The sequence below is a fragment of the Mercenaria mercenaria genome, chromosome 1 (assembly GCF_021730395.1).
Source record: "Mercenaria mercenaria strain notata chromosome 1, MADL_Memer_1, whole genome shotgun sequence".
NCBI classification, from domain to species: Eukaryota; Metazoa; Mollusca; class Bivalvia; order Venerida; family Veneridae; genus Mercenaria; species Mercenaria mercenaria.
The window spans coordinates 94185340-94205419 of record NC_069361.1 but is presented as its reverse complement, the minus strand read 5'-3'; the positions used below and the strand labels follow the sequence as shown (position 1 = coordinate 94205419).

Genomic DNA, 20080 nt, shown 5'->3' with positions numbered 1-20080 from the left:
CACGAATACACATTATGAACGCCCAGTAAACCTGTTTTTTTTTACTATTATTTCAGCTGTCACTGCTAGAATTGTTCGTTATATTTTTAAATACAACAACGTCAAAATTACTCACCCGATGTACTCTTAATTCAAAATGCCATCGCCTTATATTCGAAAAACAATGAGGACGATCAACAGTATTTGTTTGGTGATAAAAACTGTTACATAATAAACATCCGTTACATATCCGTATATTATATGTATCCAATATCACAGTTCCGCTGATACGTGTGTGAAAATAGGGAATGATCTAAATTAATCAAATTGTACATAGTCTACTGCATTAACAAGAAGGAATCCGGATATCACGAACTGGACTTATACGACTAGTATGTATGCAAACTAGTTTCGGTTTGTAAATCACGCATGATTACAACAAACACAAACACTCAAGAAAGAACAACGGCAAATATAAGTTGCGAAGATTGGAAGTAATAACAAGGAACTTTGGGAAATATAGAAGGTCTAATTCTAAGACTACAATAACAGTCAATAAATTTCAAAAAGAAAAATGGAAATTCAACAAAAATGATATGGAGATATGGCACAAACCCTAAATGAATATTTGGTCTCGTTTTTAACCGAATCCAAATATGAGCAAACATTCTAAATTTTGACCTTAGAACAGATTTTACAATAAATAATGTTGATCTTGACAATAACATGGTAGCTAAATACATAAAGGAAATCAATCCATCAAAAGCACAGGGTCCTGATAGTATACACCCAAGTTTAATAAAGAAATATGTTGATGAACTAGCTGAACCACAAAACATATTATTCAGAAAAACAATTGACGAAGGGCAATTCCAAAGAATATGAAAATTCCTAAGTATTACTGTAACTCCAATCTGCTGTGCACAGAGGTATGGAAAATTTATTAGAAGAAAAAAATTAGACCACATGGAGTTAGATGTTTAACATGGGATTTTTGAACCGTCCAAAGATGTTGAAAATGTTTGTCTCATTGTTTATTTTTTTTAATAAAACTGTTACTGCTGTCATTGGGCGCATTCGGCATACAAACCCGTGTAACTCTGACTAGATCACCCGAGTTCACCTGAGTGACACGAGTAACAATTGTAGTCCGAACGCTTTATCGGGTAACTGAAAATGATGGAGAACGTTACCTATAGGCTAACAGTTCAAAAGCTTCCGAGCTGTAACAATAATAAAGAATGGTTGCTACTTTTGACACATAATGAGGACAAACGTAAATGCATTTAAAATTTAAAACTGCATTTTCTAAGTCCAAAAGGGGCATAATTTTGTCAAAATACATTTAAGATTATTGGGACTTGATCATCTGTGGTTAGTTAATGATCTTAAAAAGTAAAAATAGGTTTCAAAGCAATATGTCTATAAATGAGACCCATAATTTACATTAGATTCGATCAAGAGTTATATAATTTGATTATTTTGGTAGGTCTGATGAGTGGTAAAAGTTGTTTGAAGTTTCAAATTCAATATCATCTGTGGTTATTGAGATAAAGCCTTAATAGTAATTGCACTCAAAAGTTTACATGTCTACCAATGACGCCATGTTTAAAGTGTTAATGCATTCGGATACGATCACCCGCCTTTCCCAGCTTCAGGAGGTGGGTAGAATTCGGGTGACACAACTACTATCGCCCGGGTTACACGAGTTATACTCGAGTAATACCCAGGGTGACTCGGGTTAGCTCGAGTATGTATGCCGAACGCGCCCACTGCCTACCACTTTTTTTCCACCCTTGCCTGAAAAACAGTAATGAATTTGTACACTGTTCAGTCAATTGTGCTCTGTTGAAATTTAGCCAAAACACAGTTTACCTAGCATAAACAGAAAGATGATATGTCACCATGCGCGACCCAGAGGGCGGGGGGGGGGGGCAGGGTCCGGACCCCCTCTGGAAATCTTTAAAAAGGAACAAGAAGACAAGAAGGAAAGAAAATGTTTTTCGAAAAAGGCAACATTAGGACTGCATGTAAAGTATATGCGACTGCTGCTACATACGACCCCGCCATAATTCATATTATTTATCTAAAAGAAACTAAGATTTTTACCTTCAAGAAAGCTTGATTTTATCATTTTCCCAAATTTAACTGGTTAGTCCATAAAACTGTCCCAGAATGCAAAAAATGAAGTGCTAAATTTCAAAATTTCCAGGGTGGGGGGAGTGGGGGTGGAGGGGCAGGGGATCGGACCCCCTCTGAGAAAATTGGCTGTGTCCGTGCATGGTCACTATACCTGTCCAGTACTGGACATTATGGTAAACGCTTCTTTCCTGCACAAATGACAATTTCGTAACTTCTGTCCGGTTTGTACAAATTTCTGGCCGCGATAAATCATTTGACTTGTTTATTACTGTATATCCTATTCCCAGTAGTTACTTTTTTTATTTGGTAGACTCTGACCTAAGGAAATAGGTTTAGGCGCTTGGAAAATTGCAAGCGTTTTGTTTATATTGCGAAAATGGACAACGTGCGTGGAAAAAATACCAGAAGAAAACATCTGAGTAAAAATAAGAAGAAATCATGGAGAAAAGTTGATACGAATGATGTTGAAGAATTTTTAGAAGACGAAAGATTACAAGAAAGAACAGGGTAACTGTTGTAATTTCTTTACATCATCAAAAATCTATACAGTTTCGGATACCAGGATTTCGGATAATTTAGTCTTCAGATAATTTTTACAGACGTTTGACCAGTTTTGAAGCATTAAACAGTTCGGACAAATTGGTAGTAAATTTTTATTGATGTGCAGTCTGTTGACATTCACAAATTACATCTCAAAATCAACTGTAACTCAACTGTTTGTGTAACTAACTCAACAGGCTGGTAAGGATGTTAGTCAAAACGGCCCCTGGTCAAAACGGCCCCTAGTCAAAACACCCCCTATTTCGGTCAAAACGTCCCCCTTTTCTGGTCAAAACACCCCCTTCCAAAAATTACCAGGTCAAAACACCCCCCTTAAAATTATATATGTAAATACATATTATTTAAGTTAATTTGGTAAACATAATAAAAAAAAATTATTAAATTATAATGTTCATTATATTGTTTTAGATCTACATGCATAGATTTTAATTAGAATATTGTAAACCATTAGTTTTAGAATGTTATATGTTGTGAAATTATCTGATGTTTATACTGTGTAAAAGTGATGTTTCTGTTATTTATTAATTAAATGAAATTATAATGTTGTTATCATGGCTATGTTATAAATGAAATTGTTACACCTACTAATATTAAGCCTACAGCTCAATTAAAGCACAACCATTTATAGTTGGTAGGTGTTGATTGCATTATTTTAGGTGCTAATAAATCAATTTTGTTTATAATCAGTAAATAATCCGTAAGTTTCAAATTGAAAAGAATAATACAAAAAAAATATTAGGGGGGTGTTTTGACCAAATTCTAAACTGAATGGGGGACGTTTTGACCAAAATGGGGGGTGTTTTGACTAGGGGACATTTTGACTTGATACCGCTGGTAACATTGCCCAACCTGGCTTTCAACAGAAAAACTAATTTTTCTTGAAAAATAACGAAGATATTTCTTTCAAACTTGGTCCATTTATTAAACATTACATATGATACCAATTAAAATAAAAATAACTTGGTTGCCTTCAGTTTTGGTAAAATTATTTGGCCTTTTCACATGTTTCAGATTTTTATGACGCATAATTTTTGAAGTCCAAAAAAGATATGTTCTATTACTAAGTTTAAAACAAAAAAGGGTTCAATGGCTTTCTAGTGCTCTAAATTATTGCGCTAGGGCCTTAATTAAAATTAAGTTTGTTTGACCTTTACCGACCCAGTATTTTTACAGTGGGTAGGTAGGTAAATAATTTTATTATATTTTAGTTTTTTTAAATGTTTGTTGTCTCAGTAATAAAGTCTATTTATTAATACCTATTGTTTGTAAATAATCTCCGAAGATGCTCTGTTAAATGTATGCTTGTAATAAACCCCTAGCCCTATTCATGCACACACAATATGGGCACAGACTTAATTTGCACATAAGGTAAAGTTCACCAAGTCTTTAAGTATCTTTCATGTCTATACTTTTTCTTTATATATATATCAAAAGTGTTTTCACTTCATCTGCGCTTATAAGTACAAAACAATATATGCCTTAAGCATAGTCGCGAAAATACGCGATATTTGGCATCTAAACACACTACTGAATTACAGCTTATTTTCAACAAGTGTTTGATGCTTAATTCAATAGATAATAACTTTTTATGAGTTTTAGAAGGTTTTTACAATGGTTATGGCAGTATGCAAGCAAAAGTGATGATTTTTTTAGCACATATTGGTCATGTTACTAAAGACAGAAACAAGATTGGGTTTCCCGACATCAGACATTTATTATGCCATTGTCCTGGCAAAAGAAGTATAAGATTCTTATAGCTCTTTGTTCTGGCATAACAAAATTAAAATATTAAAACTATCTAGACTGTAATATTTCAACACATTTAGGTTCTTGTCAAATTCTTGAAATTCGAAAACTGAGATTTTCTCACTTCGAACAAATGCATTTCAAAACGATCTCTGATTAAAGACATTTTGAAATCAATTAACAATTAAGTCGGTTTATAATATATTTTCACAGATAATTAAATTTCCCACCACTCGCCTGTCAGTTGCCATAATACTGTCACTGTTTTGAAAGCAGTATTATGTACAAGCAAATTTCAAAAGTAACACATAGTAGACAAATAATATTCTCATGTACACTACGTTTCCTTTGTAATCAATCATATTTGTTCTTCTTAAATTTCCTTTTCACAGCAGACATTTTTCTTTTACTGTATTTTTGTAATCTCCACCACCTAGTTGCTCTCCATAATAACTGCATCGATAGTATTAATAATGACAGTCTAGCCCCTATCGTATTTTCCAAAAGTGTTAGGACTGGTTATTTTCACTTTCTCAAGATTTGTTTCCCGAAAAAATGATTATTTTGTAAAGTGTCCCAAAATTATGGACACAATAATCATAATCCACCCAATGTTGAAAGCGAAATAAAAAGCGTAAACGATTATCGGTAATTATTCTGTTGATAAACTTAGTCATTGTCCTTGTTTTCATCATCAATTAACACCCCCCTCAAAGAGCTAACAGAAGTGTGTCGGTATCATGGCATCAGAAGTGGAGATCAAAGCGGTATAGTTGCCCGAGATTGTCATGGAAGTACGTCATGTTTTCGCGCCATATGACACATCACTGTTTGACCGTACCGCCTTGGTTCTTTAAATTAATGAATAAAAAAGTCTTTTTTAATTTGTTAAAGCGGATTCAATATCCTGTATAAACTGACAGGTAAATGTGTTAAACGATAATTGTGCATATTCTACCTCTGTACACTAACATAAATCTGTTTGCCAAAAGTCGTTTTACGCCATGTATTTAAATTGCTGACGCTTTTTCATTATTTAAGTTTTTTATTCTGTTTTTTTTTGTACTTTCTGGTCAAAAGTCTGAACTTTATGCCCATATGCCTGCTGCACAGTAAATGGGCCAATTTTTTCAAAAAACATGTAACTGCATTTTATTTATAGAGGAACATCCGTTTCAAGTTTTGTTAAAACTGTTTTCAATGTGTCTTAGTAGTATTCAAATGCTGCAGTAAAAAAAAATCACATAATCAACAAAAAAAAAAATTTGAAAGCCATTTTATGGCTGAAAATAGGCCGTTTTTTCATGTAATGCGTTAGCACTGGATTTTTACACTTTTCAAAAAATGCTACAGTATTTTCAAATAACAAAATATAAGTTTGATTTGAATACCTTTAAACAGATAATTTTATTAGCTTTAAAATGATGTATAAAATTGATGATCACTGAAATCGTTACATTTTTATGAATATGATAATAAAAAGTGACTCGTGTAACACCACTGTTTTTAACAAAAATGCTAAATTTTGAATTGAACACAAAATGTCTTAATTTTACATATTCAAAATAATTTTCTTGCTCACTGTCTTACTATGTATTTGTAGAATATGAAAAAAATGCTTGCAGCACTTATCAATGGACATTTTAGTAAAAAAGTCCATTTAAGCACCCAAAAAACCATTTGCGTGAAAAAAAGTGTAACGTCCGTCCCCCTCTATTATTTTATAATTGAATATGAATATACTGATATTAATTACTTTCATATATGCTTAATGACATACCTATCATGAAAAAATGAAAAATAAATAGATCTGCAGCCTTGCTGAGAAAAAAATGATGAAATATCAAAAGTTATGTGTAACGTCCGTCCCTGTAACGTCCGTCCCCCTATATATGCTTTTCTTAATCTTGTACAAAATGCAGTGTTTTCATGTTTTGATGGTAATATCTGATACTATTATTTCACAAGAGTATGTATAAAGTATGAAATTATCAAAAACAATGTTGAAAAATTTTTTTTTCATACTTTTGAGTATTTTAAATTGAAAACTAGAAAAAAACCTGAAAATTAGAGCAAATATCTTTGTTTTTTATGCTATGTGAGGAAATTTAAATGAAATTAACTCCTGTTTGATAGGACATGCATCAATAAGTAATAAATAAATAAAAAGATTCATTTAGATTTATATGATGTTGTATCATCTTCATCTGAAAAATAGGGGGACGGACGTTACAGAAAAGGGACGGATGTTACAAAAATTGTGATAATTGAATATTTCATATATTCTGATTTTGTTATTCATCAGTAACTTTTTGTAGGTTATATATTGATAAATAAAGATGGTGTGTGTTAAATCATTCCCAATGAAACATTTATTTACAAATATGAGGACATTATTCAAAAGAATAATATGTCACATGTAACGAGACCCCTGCTGGAACAACAGTTGGCTATAAAAACAACATGAGAAAAATATACAAAACTGATCAAATGGATCCACTTAACTGGGCCCAGTTTATACATGTATATATCTCTGGATCCTTGTAAGATTCTAAAAACAACACTTACCCTCTTAACGAGTCTTGTATAAACGCATACTTTGGGAAAACTTAAGCGTTATACAAGGTGCCATAAAACTGGACCCTGTATATACATTTCTGGATCCATACCTAGTCCTTGTAAAAACACTGACTCTTTAATGAACCTTGTATATACAAAGTGATTTCTTTTGAAAAACTGAGAAAGGGGAGGAGCATGCTGTCATATGCAGATTAGGAGTGGGACTAAATGTGTGAAATTCTTTTAAGTTGAACTAATTTTATGATCCAGGCTCATGCCAGTAATAATGGCCATATGGTTGTGTAGACCCTTAAATTGAATAAAATTTTTTTCTAAATTATGATCATTTCATAAACAAAATCTGATGTGTCATGGCAATGAATCACAGATATTTAAGTAAATGTACCAACTGTTGTACAGGGTCCAGGGTATTTTTTTTTCAAACTCATATTAAGGACCCAAATAGTATTTGTTATTACAGCATATTTTCCCCCTCCTAATGGATCCTTCCTTCAATCCCCAAAACAGGGGAATAGAAAATACTGTCTATATAAATGTATTTTCAGCATTACTTTCAGATTACATACTTAAGGGATTTTTCTTAATCTATGTATATTAATATGATTTATAGTGGTATCTGTGAAATTCAAAGTGAAACAAAATGATCCTCCTCACCTCGGTTAAAAAAGTGTTTGATGTCAGAGCTCTTATCCCCTTCTTGTGCTGAGATGATGATTACTGTCACTTTCTTAAAAGTGTATATTATATGATACATATCATTTACATGTTCATGAAAAGAAATATTTTAATACATTTTCTCATTTTGTTCTGTTTCGTTTTGTTTTATGCTTCAACATAGTTTTTGCAAAAAAAAATTGTTAGAAATTATGGTGAATTTGTAACGTCCATCCTAATTTACTTAAGTCTAGCAGTCAGATGTACCATAACCACACACATATCTTTTATTGAATGACATTAGCATAATAATGAAAATTTAGAAACACCTTTCATTAAGTCAGTGAATATATAGGATGAACACTATCAATTTCCTGATTAAAAAATACTGTTTTCTTTTTCCCTCCATATTTTAAGACTCTAATTCAGAATATTTCTTTTTATTTTATTACTTTGTATCATTTTTCATTCATCTAGGTAGGTTTAACATTAACAGAATCTGTTTTTATTCAGTAGAGCCACATTAAAGCTTGAAAAACAAATGTATATAATTAGTGTAACGTCCGTCCCCTCATAATGTAACGTCCGTCCCCCTTTGCCATCAGTTTCTCTTTACTAGTTTTGAAGCCTAAATAAAAAAGAAATATACAAAAAACTGAATTGTTTAATAACTGATGTTCTTGTGTCTTCATTTAAAAGGTTGTTATCCAATTAAGTATAATATTATAAATGGTAACAGGAAAAATATGAGTATGGCTGTTTTTTTCCTTCTCTGCTTCGACAGGTAAAATAACAAAAAAAATTTTTTTTTTCAATTTTTGGCAATTTTTTTATAAGTTTCTTGTAAAGATGTACTGGTTTATTGATTTGGTGAATTCTCTCATCTTAATGACATTAAACAGCTTCAGAAACAAGCTTTTTACATTCCCATGTAACGTCCGTCCCCTTGCCCAACCACTGATAGAAAATGATGTATAAAAACAAAAATCAGCAAAAAGTTATCTGTTATTTTACTTTTTCATGAAGTTAAAACATATAACTTCATGAAAAAGGCTTAACAGGTAAGAAATCTTTAACTTTAATTTTTGACTTTGATGCTAACACATTTGGCCCATTTACTGTGCAGCAGGCACATAGAATTTATCACTTATTTACTCTTAGAAAGAAATAAGTAATTAAGATCGCACTGTTTGAAATTTTACAAAGAACTAAATTTAAATTTGACCGTTTTTATAGAATTTTGCCTACATTCCTGTCAATATCTTATTAAAATCGTTATAGAATTCAAACTACAGTAAAACACCGCTCGCTCGAGGTCTCAAGGGGATGAGCAAAATGCTCGAGTTATCCATGGTTTCGAGCGACCCAAACATTGACCAACATACAAAGAAAACAAAGTGTCATCGGGACCGTTTGCAGAGTAAACGGTGATGCGTAATAATATCAAACTTGTGACATTTGCAAAAACAAACGTATTACAAACGTTATCTATTGATAGACGTTTCAATATGTAATTTGTAAATGGCACATTTGAAGAAACAACTAAGACTTTTTTTTATTTTTATTCATCAACAAGACATTAGTGCATATCATAATTATCGTCTCAATTTTATGAAAAGGCTATATTATTTCCTTCATTTGCATGCAAAAAACTGCTGATTAAAATACTAAAATCTCATAACTATCTTCTCGATCCCACAGAAAAGATGCTTTAAGTAATCAGTAATTGATCGATATTTAATCAATAAAACTTTTCTTTAAGCTTTTATTAATAATTAATATCATCATAAGATCAAATATACCGACAAACAAACATTTAAGATAGTCTGGGAATAGACTACGCAATTCTCACGGTGTATGAAAATCTCAAATTAACCGACACATTCTGATTGCCGAAGGTGTTAACAATTTTGACACCTCTGCTCGAGTTAGCCAGAGGCAACAAAGAGTAAATTAATGCACAGGGACCAGGTGTCATGCTCGAGCGATCGAGTTATCGATGCTCGACCCAGCCATGGTAATATCACATAGAAAATAGAGGAAATCGGCCGGGACCACATGAATTGCTCGAGCGAGCCCGGGTGCTCGAGTCATCGATGCTCGAGCGAGCGGTGTTTCACTGTATAGTACTTCTTCAGCGGTGCTAAAAATATTGATGCAATAATAACAAAAAATGAATGCACTACGCGCATTTTTTGTGTATGTGTAAACAAAAGTAACGTCGAGGGATGGAATTTAGATATTATGATAGGTCGCATGTGCTTGTGGAAAGGAAAATTACCGGCATGACGTTTTGGTATCTTTACGTTTTGCGGGTAAATTAGATACTAGATTTTTAAAATTATGTCCTTTTGTCAGATTGCCTTCCGGTTATAAGCGGTTTGATTGTCGTCTGCATCCTATGGTCTTAGGCAGCGTTATCGGCATAGTTGACACATTTTCGGAAAACACGAGATAATAAACAGTCCGCTTTATCGATTTTCTACTAGCTGACCGTGGGTTACTTTCTCACTTGCCATAATTATTTACGCATTTGTTAAATAAAATAATCGCCAGTTTCAAGCACCTAAATAAGTGTTTCCCTCTGATAAGAAAATAAAAATAATTTTTTTCTCTGGAATGCAATAAAATTATTTGAGTCGGGGCAATTTTATCGGGTCGGTAGGTAAAGGTCAAACAAACTTAATTTTATTTTAAGCCTAGTACATGAATGTATACATTTTACTGTGCTTTCACTTACAGCATTATAGAAAAATTTTATTTGTAAAAAAAATTGTTCATACATCTGCACTAGAAACAAAGTATTAACCCTAAATATATAGAATAAAGGTATTGGCGCACAAGTTTGGAGCAATAGAAAGCCATTGAACCCTTTTCTGTTTTAAACATTGTATTAAAACATAATTTCTTTGGACTTCAAAAATTATGCATCATAAAAATCTGAAAAAGGGAAGTTATTCTAACAAAACTGAAGACAACAAAGTTATTTCTATATCAGTATGCATCATATGTTATGCTTAATAAATGGACCAAATTTGAAAGAAATATCTTCATTATTTTTCAAGAAATACTAGTTTTTATGTCGAAAGCCCGATTGGGCAATGTTATCAGCCTGCTCAAAGCACAGGAATCTGAAATTCTATCAATAAGACCCCAGAAGTCTTATATAAAATAGGAAGTGTCTAGCTGTCTAACCGGATGCCCAGCCTGAGTTATGGCTAGCAAATCCTCGGGATTTTCTAGCCGTCCGTTAATTGATTTCTTAATGAATAAGTAATGATTTTATATAGTTTTAACTGTTATTTACTTCAGATATCAATACTTATCTGTAAACAAAATATTATGTGAATACATACCAAAGTATACTGTTCATCGTCTCAAATAGATTACTGATTTTTCAGTCGATAAAACGAATGAGATTGTGTTTGTATACAAATCTGTTGATATTCTGTTTTTAGAAATAATAAAACATAGATTGCCGAACATTCATGTTATTTTGTAAAAAGTGATGTTTTTCTAACAGCCTAAACTTTAATTCTTAAAACACAAATTTATAGATACATTGTAATTGTTTGGATGAATGGAAAGCTAGAAAACAAGCAATTCATTATATATTTTGACTATTATTTCGAAATAAAATGGATTAATTATGAACGCTTAACTACTGTTTAAAAGTTTTGAACATCACACTGCTGCTATTGAAGTTAAATGTCATTTAAAACAGTTATTCATTTAAAAAATATTTGAATACTAAAATATGAAAATTGTAAGTATTTCAAAAGTGTTTTAATTTTGAAAATCCAGTGAAAAAGTTGTTAAAATTTAAAAATTCTGATCCCATAAAAACATTGGTTTGTCCGCCACCAGATGAACATATTCGCGATGATTAAAAGAAAATATTTAGTATGTATTCACACAAAATTTTGTTTGCAGACAAGTGTCGATATCTTAGTAAATAACAGTCCTGAATCATTCCTTATTCATTAGGAAATCTATTTCCGCATGGCTAGAACGCAAGCTAGGTGTCCCAGTTACTGGACGGCTAGACTCTTCTTATAAAATAAACACCAGGAATAAAATGTCAAAAACCCAGGGTCATCGGAAAATACGAAAGGAACACAGGGTGATTGCAATTTAGCGAGCGTGCTGAAGAAAGAACGCTAAAATACATCTACCACACTCGACAGTCTTCAAATCTGATACACTTTACGAGAATAATCATACATTTTCTTAGGTTTTTCTTGTTTCAAGTTGGGGCACTTGGTCCCAATTAGGGTTCACTAGAGCTAGAAATAGAAATACTTTTAAATAACTCCTTCTCATGAACTGCTTGGTGGATCTTTATCAAACTTAGTGTGTTGCATCATTATAAGGTCCTTTCCCAGTTTTGTTCAAGTTGGGACTCTTGGCTTCTTTTTGAGGCTGTCAGAACTAAAAAAAAGAGATACTTTTAAATGACTTATTTTCATGAAACCTTTAAGGATCTTCATCAGACTTTGTCTGTAGTAACTCTAACCCTGACCCTTTTACTGGCCACTGGAGCTAGAAATAGAAAAAAAACAACCTTTAACAACTTTTCCTCAGGAAATGCTGGGTAGATCTTAATCAAACTAGGTCCGTGGCAAAATTTTGTAATTAACCCTGTTTATCATGAAAATATTTAAAATGCTGACTGTTTTTGAATTAATGTAATTTCTAGTTTTACATTTTCATTTTATTAGAATGAATATATAGTTAAACTTTTGCTGGTGTTTGACATGTGGTCCTTCTGTCTTTTTGTATTTATAGTATTTTCATTTTATAAGTAATAGCGTATTCCAAAAGGCAAGATTTAAATCTGTGAGTAACCAAGATAGTCAAAGGGAGGTAATAGTAATTTTACAAACTTGCATTTCTAATGAATTTTGGCTAAAAATATAGTTGTAAATGAACCCCTATGACAAATATAATATGATTGTTCTTATATTCATATCATTCCCTAGGTTAAGTAAGTTTATCAAATTTATGCCTTTTACAGTGTAGTTTGGCAACCAGAATAGGAAAATCAAATTTTTAAAATACCTGTAATAAAAATTTAAATGAGCATTTGTTGAACATAAATAAGTGTAAATGACCAAAACTAATACTTGATCAAAATCTGAATTTAAGTTATTACCTTCACATACTGGTAACTTCTTTTCATAAACTGCTTACCGGTAATAGATCTTCATGAAGCTTGCCCATAAAGTCCTCAGTTAATTTTTTTTAAATTGGGGGAGGGGGTGCACTTGGCCCCTCTGAGGGGACACTAAAGCTTACAAAAATATTTTTAAATGACTTTTTCCCATAAACTGCATGGCAGGTCTTCATTAAACTTGGTCCATAGCATCCTTGTATTGTTCTCTCTCAAATTTGTTCAAATGGGGACACTTTACCTGTTTTTATGCTAAACACACTTGTTACCATTCATGATTGAGTGTGTTATACTTATATGTAAGGTCAAATAGTCAAGGTCAAATGAGTGACTTAACACCTTTTGTTTACTGTTATGTGAAGTCTGTTCTAAAATCATAATGATTTTAATATTTCAGTGGCAAAGTATCAGAGAAAACAGATGCCTCTTTGTTTTTTGTTGACAAAAAAGTTACAAAAGCTAAAGCAGGTATGTATCAAATATCTATGTGTCAGTTAAAAATATTTTAGTTTAAAGGTAAAAATAGTTTTGAAAAGTCTTTAATGTGTCAGTTGTATATTCAGAATTGTAGTGATTATTAATTTATTTTTAACTGTCCAGTATAGCATCAAACATTGCAAAATTCAGTTCTGTAATATTTATGTTGTGTATTGCTGTATTTATATTGCATAATTCGATATTTTTAGCTTGTCTAATTTTGAAAAAGATCTAGGAGGTATTGTAGTCACTTGATTGTCAGCATTGGTTAAGATTTTTGTTTAGGCAGGGCTCCAGATAAGATGTGTATTAGTGTAAATTACGCTTTGAAATAATGCATATGCGCATGTGCGATGATTTTTAAGCGTACAGAAACTCCTGCAATGACTTTTTACTAGCGTAAACAAAATCTGAATCATCTAAAGGCTTTACGTAACAAAGCACGATCATGGGTGTTACACCAAATTAATAAATTTGTTATAAAACAGTTTTCTTCTTTTTTTTCACATCTACAAATTTTCAGGATTAAAATTACATCTAGTAAATTTCAGATTTTACCATTTTACTCATTCACAAAAATTATGATGAGTAAATACTCATAGGCCAAAAAATTATCTGGAGCCCTGTTCAGGTCACATTTTCTCAAAAACTATAAGAGCTGTAGGTTTGAAACTTTGCACACTTACTTTCCATCAGAAAAAAACAACATCATTTGATGAGTAAGTAGGCCAAGAAAAATAACTTTGCATTGAATAGTTTTCAGTGAGATACTGAAATATATCAGTAAAATCACTATTTGAAACAATGAAAATATTAATTTTGGTTTTTATTGGTAAAAGAAAATATGTCTGTTTCATTGTAAATTGAATATATTTACTCATAAAATCTTTCATAATTTAGCATTTTCCTTGTATCAATGCATTGCTTTAATTTCACTTGGTTAAAATATTGTGAATTATACATGAAACATAACTATCCTATTATGCATATTTTTAACTTATGTAAACAGTGGCATATGTGCCATAATCATAATGGCTAGGTTAGCCGAAACGGCTTGTGTTTATTACAAAATATAATGGCGGTGAAAGGTGCTTAATCATTTTAGTGGATTCTCAAATAGTGACGGATTACATGACAAATGATGCTTAATAATTAGATGTTTAAATATTAATATGTTAAAATTGTTAAATGAGAAATAGATAAATGTGAAGTAAAGGTATATAATAAAAAGGTCAGTGAACGGCTGGTTGTGCCTTCTAGGCATAATGGTACACCTATTTTCATAATGGCCCATGGGCTATTATGCAGTAGGTGTGCCATTATGGCTAGAAAGCACACCAAAGTCATAATATTAATCTCTTATAAACATAGTGATATATACCACTGGCACATAATTATTACTTATTGAAATTTGCAATGTTTGACATGCCATGTTATTCTTCTGTCTTAAATTTGATGGATTTTAATATTCTAACAAAATTTTGTGGAAACTGCTTTGTCAAACACTAGTAATTGTTTGATCTGTTATATTCTAGGTTTAAAAGATAGGCAAAAAAGAAAGAGAAAGGCACAAGAGGAATTGAAAGATGTAGAAGTTACATTAAAGCCACCTCCTCCCAAAAGGTAAACGTGTATTGCAATTTGTCATTTGAGCCGTGCCATGAGAAAACCAACATAGTGGGTGTGCGACCAGCATGGATCCAGACCAGCCTGCGCATCCGCGCAGTCTGGTCAGGCTCCATGCTGTTCGCTTTTAAAGCCTATTGGAATTGGAGAAACTGTTAGCGAACAGCATGGATCCTGACCAGACTGCGCGGATGCGCAGGCTGGTCTGGATCCATGCTGGTTGCAAAGCCACTATGTTGATTTTCTCATGGCGCGGCTCATTTCTTTTTTCATTAGTTTTCTGCCAAGATAAGGTTTCTAGTGTTTATGTTCGGAAATAAAATCTTCGGTATGTATAACAGTCTAATGTATTATTTGTCTGTACAACTTGAGCTTTCTCTGCATTGTTGTCTAGTAAGCCCAGGGAATGAGTTGCCAGTAAATACTAATAGCATATGGATTTTGTTTTTGTAAGTGTAAAACTGTGAAGCTACCATAGTTTATTATTCAGCTTAAGGTAGTTCGGCACGTTTGATAAACCGGAAGTGATAGCGTAATGTCATTTATACAGAAAACGTACATGTAGAATAAAGTCTGGATTCGGCGTACGGAAATGAAAATCAGTTTATGAATTAATGGCAACTTGTGAGTAAATTTATTACAATGGCACTGTTACTATCTTTCTAAAGTTGAAATACGATATTAAAACATCTGACATGATAGATAATTCAAAATAATGTCTTAAAATAAGCTTGAAATGTGCGGGTCACTTTAATCATGGTCAGATATCTCAAAATAAGCACATGGACCTATACATTTTATTTCACCATAATATAGGCCAACTGTTTATTTATGACTGTGAAAAGTTTCATTAAATCTACATTGTAGAAAAAATGGTATTCATGAAAAAGTTAAGAAAGCTGCAATTTTCCCTTAGGCTCCTATTATGAAAAATTGCTTGAGATCGGATTTTTTCAAATATCAGTCTAGCAAAAAATCAAGCACACGACCATATCTTTTTTTCTAAGTGTATTCCGAAGTTTTGAAAAATCAGAGTTTTATCAAATTCTACATCGTAGAAAAAAAATCAATCCAAACGTGCAGAACTGGTGATGTAATCAATTATCTGGAATATATTGTTATACAACCACTAAAGTTACCCATTGTGACTGTCTAACTTGATTAGTTCTTCTCCAATGTTCACAAAACTTGATGACAGTGTTTATGGGCATAATATCTCAGCCAGGTTTGATAAAATTCTGGATTGCCATAGTTGTTCTAGAGTTATGGCACTTGAATTACTCAAGTTGCTCTCTGACTTGGTCTCTAACATAGACAGTTCTTATCCAGTGTTCACCAAATTTTGTCACAGTGTTTATGAACATAATATCTCTGACAAGATTGATAACCAGCTGGATTGTACCAGTAAGTCTGGAATTGTGGCCCTTGTACATGTATGACTAGAATTTGTGAAAGTTAGGACTAGATCTAGGACTACATTTTGTATTTGTGTAGGACGTCTATATTGTCATTACATCCCATGTTTCTTGTAGAGGCTTTGAAAGGGGAAAGAAATAATATAAAACGATAATACAATCTTAATTTTATTGACAAATAAAATATATTAATTCAATAGTACATACATACAACTTTTTAACTTTTCTTTCCCTAAACAAGTCTAAATGCAGCCGTAATGTTCCTTGTTGAGTAGTCATTTTGACTGTGTTTCAATAACGATAATTTGCGATTGTTACTCAGTCAAAAATGGCAAATTTTTACTTAGTCAAAGAGAAAATATTTTATCCAAATTAATTGTTATATTGGAAAACAGCTTGCCCGCTTGTACGCTGTTTTAGACTAATTATTGGGAATTAAATGCAAACTTGCAAACATTTAAATTGGCATAAAGACTAGATAACAAACAAAACAAACACGCAAACTAACCTGTTTATAATTAATACAACACCGGACAACAATAGGTACCAAATACCATGGATATTGATATCGGTGAAAACAGATGTAAAAACAGTACAGGTAAGTTGACGAGACTGAAAAATTTCATCGAGCTAAACAAAACATAGTGCTAATAATATCGAGGTAATGATAAATAATACCATTAAAATGTATAGAGAAAAATCGGGACCGACCAAAACACATCGTGCTAACTGGAGTATCGAGCTAACCGATATCGAGGTAACGATATTCGACTGTATATATAATCGACTTTATATATTACCTGTAACAACAAAGGGGAATTCAGTGTATTTGAAAAGTTACTGAATCCATAAATGGTTGTGTTTATAAACAACACGTTGACACACCATCCAAAATTATGAAATATTACCATCCTATGACAGAGTATTGTGTTTCATTTAAGAAATGCTGCAAACAAGTAGTATGACAAAGTGAAATATAAAATAATTACACTTAGTATTCATTACATCCATTTTCATAATGTTTGCTTGTTAACTTTTGCCACTGTGTAATTGTACGTCTAAAAAATGGTTTGCTGTAGCACGTAACTTGCAAAAATAATAACTGCTGTCATATTTCCAAGAAAATGGTACTGAATTTATGCATGTGATAAAATCTATAAGAAGATCCTTGGAAGCATAGAATCCAACCAAGTAAAATAATAGCAGACTCAGTTTGAATAAATCTCTACATTTTGATATAATTCAGTTTGAACATAATTGCATGAGAAATGGTTTTATTGTCCTGCTATTATTCACTGACGCATTGGAAAACAGTGATACATAGTTATAACTCCTTAATCGTCTACTTGATAGTCCATTCATGATTCTGTTTAGTCAGTGCTGCTGGTGGGAACTAAAAGTATGATATGTTGCCATCTACTATATAATTTTTATATGCATTTTAACCTGTTCATGAACACAAGGAGGAAATGTTACATAATTTTTACTTACTCATCATGGTGAATATATTCCCTATAAAATGACAAAATTGTAATGAAATATTAGTTGTTTTTAGCTCACCTGTCACAAAGTGACAAGGTGAGCTTTTGTGATCGCACAGCGTCCGTCGTCCGTCCGGTCGTGTGTGCGTCCGTCCGTCATAAACTTTTGCTTGTGACCACTCTAGAGGTCACATTTTTCATGGGATCTTTATGAAAGTTGGTCAGAATGTTTATCTTGATGATATGTAGTTCAAGTTCGAAACTGGGTCACATGCGGTCCAAAACTAGGTCAGTAGGTCTAAAAATAGAAAAACGTTGTGACCTCTCTAGAGGCCATATTTTTCAATGGATCTTCATGAAAATTGGTCTGAATGTTCATCTTGATGATATCTAGGTCAAGTTCGAAACTGGGTCACGTGCCTTCAAAAACTAGGTCATTAGGTCAAATAATAGAAAAACCTTCTGACCTCTCTAGAGGCCATATTTTTCAATGGATCTTCTTGAAAATTGGTCAGAATTTTTATCTTAATGATACCTAGGTCAGATTCAGAACTGGGTCACATGAGCTCAAAAACTAGGTCAATATGTCAAAAATAATGGAAAAAAACGACATCATACTCAGTTCAAAACTAGGTCATGCGGGGACAGGTGAGCGATTCATGACCATCATGGTCCTCTTGTTTCTTTATGAATCAGTGTTTTTTTCCACTGATTTGGGAATGGGTCTGAGGCCTTTACAATTGAGAAAAATGTGTTGTAAAACGCCTACCGGTAAATTGGGAATTGTTAAAAGTCGTATTTTATATTAAAATGTCACATTTAAGAAAAAATATGGTCATAAAATTAATCATTATGCATTAAGTTAGCAAATTGTCTTGTGTTTCAAATGTTTATGGTTTTATAGGTACAGTCTTATTTGAAAAAGTTGAAAAAAAGTTGAAAAAAATTGACATTGGGAATTTTAGCTTTGAAATTGGGTGAAAAAATATACTATTTGCCATTGGGATTGGAGCCTAATTTCAGCCCCAAATTGGCCAGAAAAAAAAAGCCACTGTGAATGTAGCTGACGATTTTGCTGTTTTTATATACTAGTACATATACACACAAGTCCAAAGTTGCTCTTGAGTTACAGCCCTTGAATTAGTAGAAATAAAGAAAAATGACAAGTCTACACAATAGTTAGATATTTATAAAAGTAAATAGTAATTTGATGTGAGAGGCATAAATTGTGACAGTTTGACACTCTTGTTGTAAATGGTGTGTTATTGTCAGCCAGAGGTGTACACCAAGTTTAATGTATATTGTAGTTGGTGAAACATGATCCTGATCTGAAACTGGGTGCTAGTTGTTGCCATAGATACGTGTCATCTTTTAGATCCATTAGTGTTCATATAATTATGAGTGAGAGTTAATGCTTTGAATTTAAGGAAAGACAAAAGAGCCCAGGCAGTTATTGACAAAGAAGTAAGTGGGAAGTTGACAGCCACCCAGACACAGGCGTTCAAGCAACGACGTAAAGCAAGGAACCAGAAACTTCATCAAGTGAGAACCAGAGCGAAAAATGCTGTCGCTAGCTATGATCTGTGGGGAGGTGCTTACAAATTTATTTTTTATAAATAAGTCTTTGACAGTTGTTTTATGTGAATTTGAAGTAGAAGACTCTGTTTGACACGAAGTGCTTTGCACTACCCATTGATTGCTTAAATGAAGAATTTCTACAACCAAACAAATTAACACAAAGCGATACTTATATATAGAAAAACATAGGGATCCCTTCTGCTGATAGTAATTCTTTAATATAAGTTATATTTTTGTTTCGGTAAAGTTTCTTTTGATAATTTTTTTTTTTCCAAGTGATATGTTTGTTTTAGTTAAGGTTAAACTGTGAAAAATTAACACTTTCTGCTTTTTAGCTCACCTGAACCATAGTTTTTTTTTTTTTTTTTTTTTGGTCCAGCGTCCAGAGTCAGCATTTTAACTTGAACATCTTCTCCTTTTAAATTACTGGCAGAATTACACCACATTTGGTTTGTTGCATCCTAGCAAGGTTTTCTTTTAATTTTGTTCACATGGTTCCGCTTAACCCCCTTTTTTTGACCATTAGAGCTAAAGAAAAACCTTAAACAATTTCTTCTCATGATGGATTTTCAGTGTTGGTCAGCAGCTCTCTCTACTTTGTTCAAATGGGGACACCTGACTGCTTTTAGTGGCCTCCAGAGCTAAAAATAGAAAATCCTTTCAACAAC

General features: G+C 32.5%; 1 protein-coding gene across 1 annotated transcript in view; it reads left to right on the top strand.

The window, feature by feature from the left end:
* Window positions 1–2456: 2456 nt before the first annotated feature.
* Window positions 2457–20080, top strand: part of LOC123564351 (ribosome biogenesis protein NOP53-like) — a 39532-nt gene continuing 21908 nt past the window's right edge. The window contains exons 1-4 of the mRNA XM_053517661.1: window positions 2457–2628; window positions 13233–13303; window positions 14848–14935; window positions 19262–19425. Of these exons, the coding sequence (XP_053373636.1) occupies window positions 2498–2628; window positions 13233–13303; window positions 14848–14935; window positions 19262–19425 (454 nt within the window). The 5' untranslated portion in view covers window positions 2457–2497. The remainder of the gene's footprint in view (window positions 2629–13232; window positions 13304–14847; window positions 14936–19261; window positions 19426–20080) is intronic.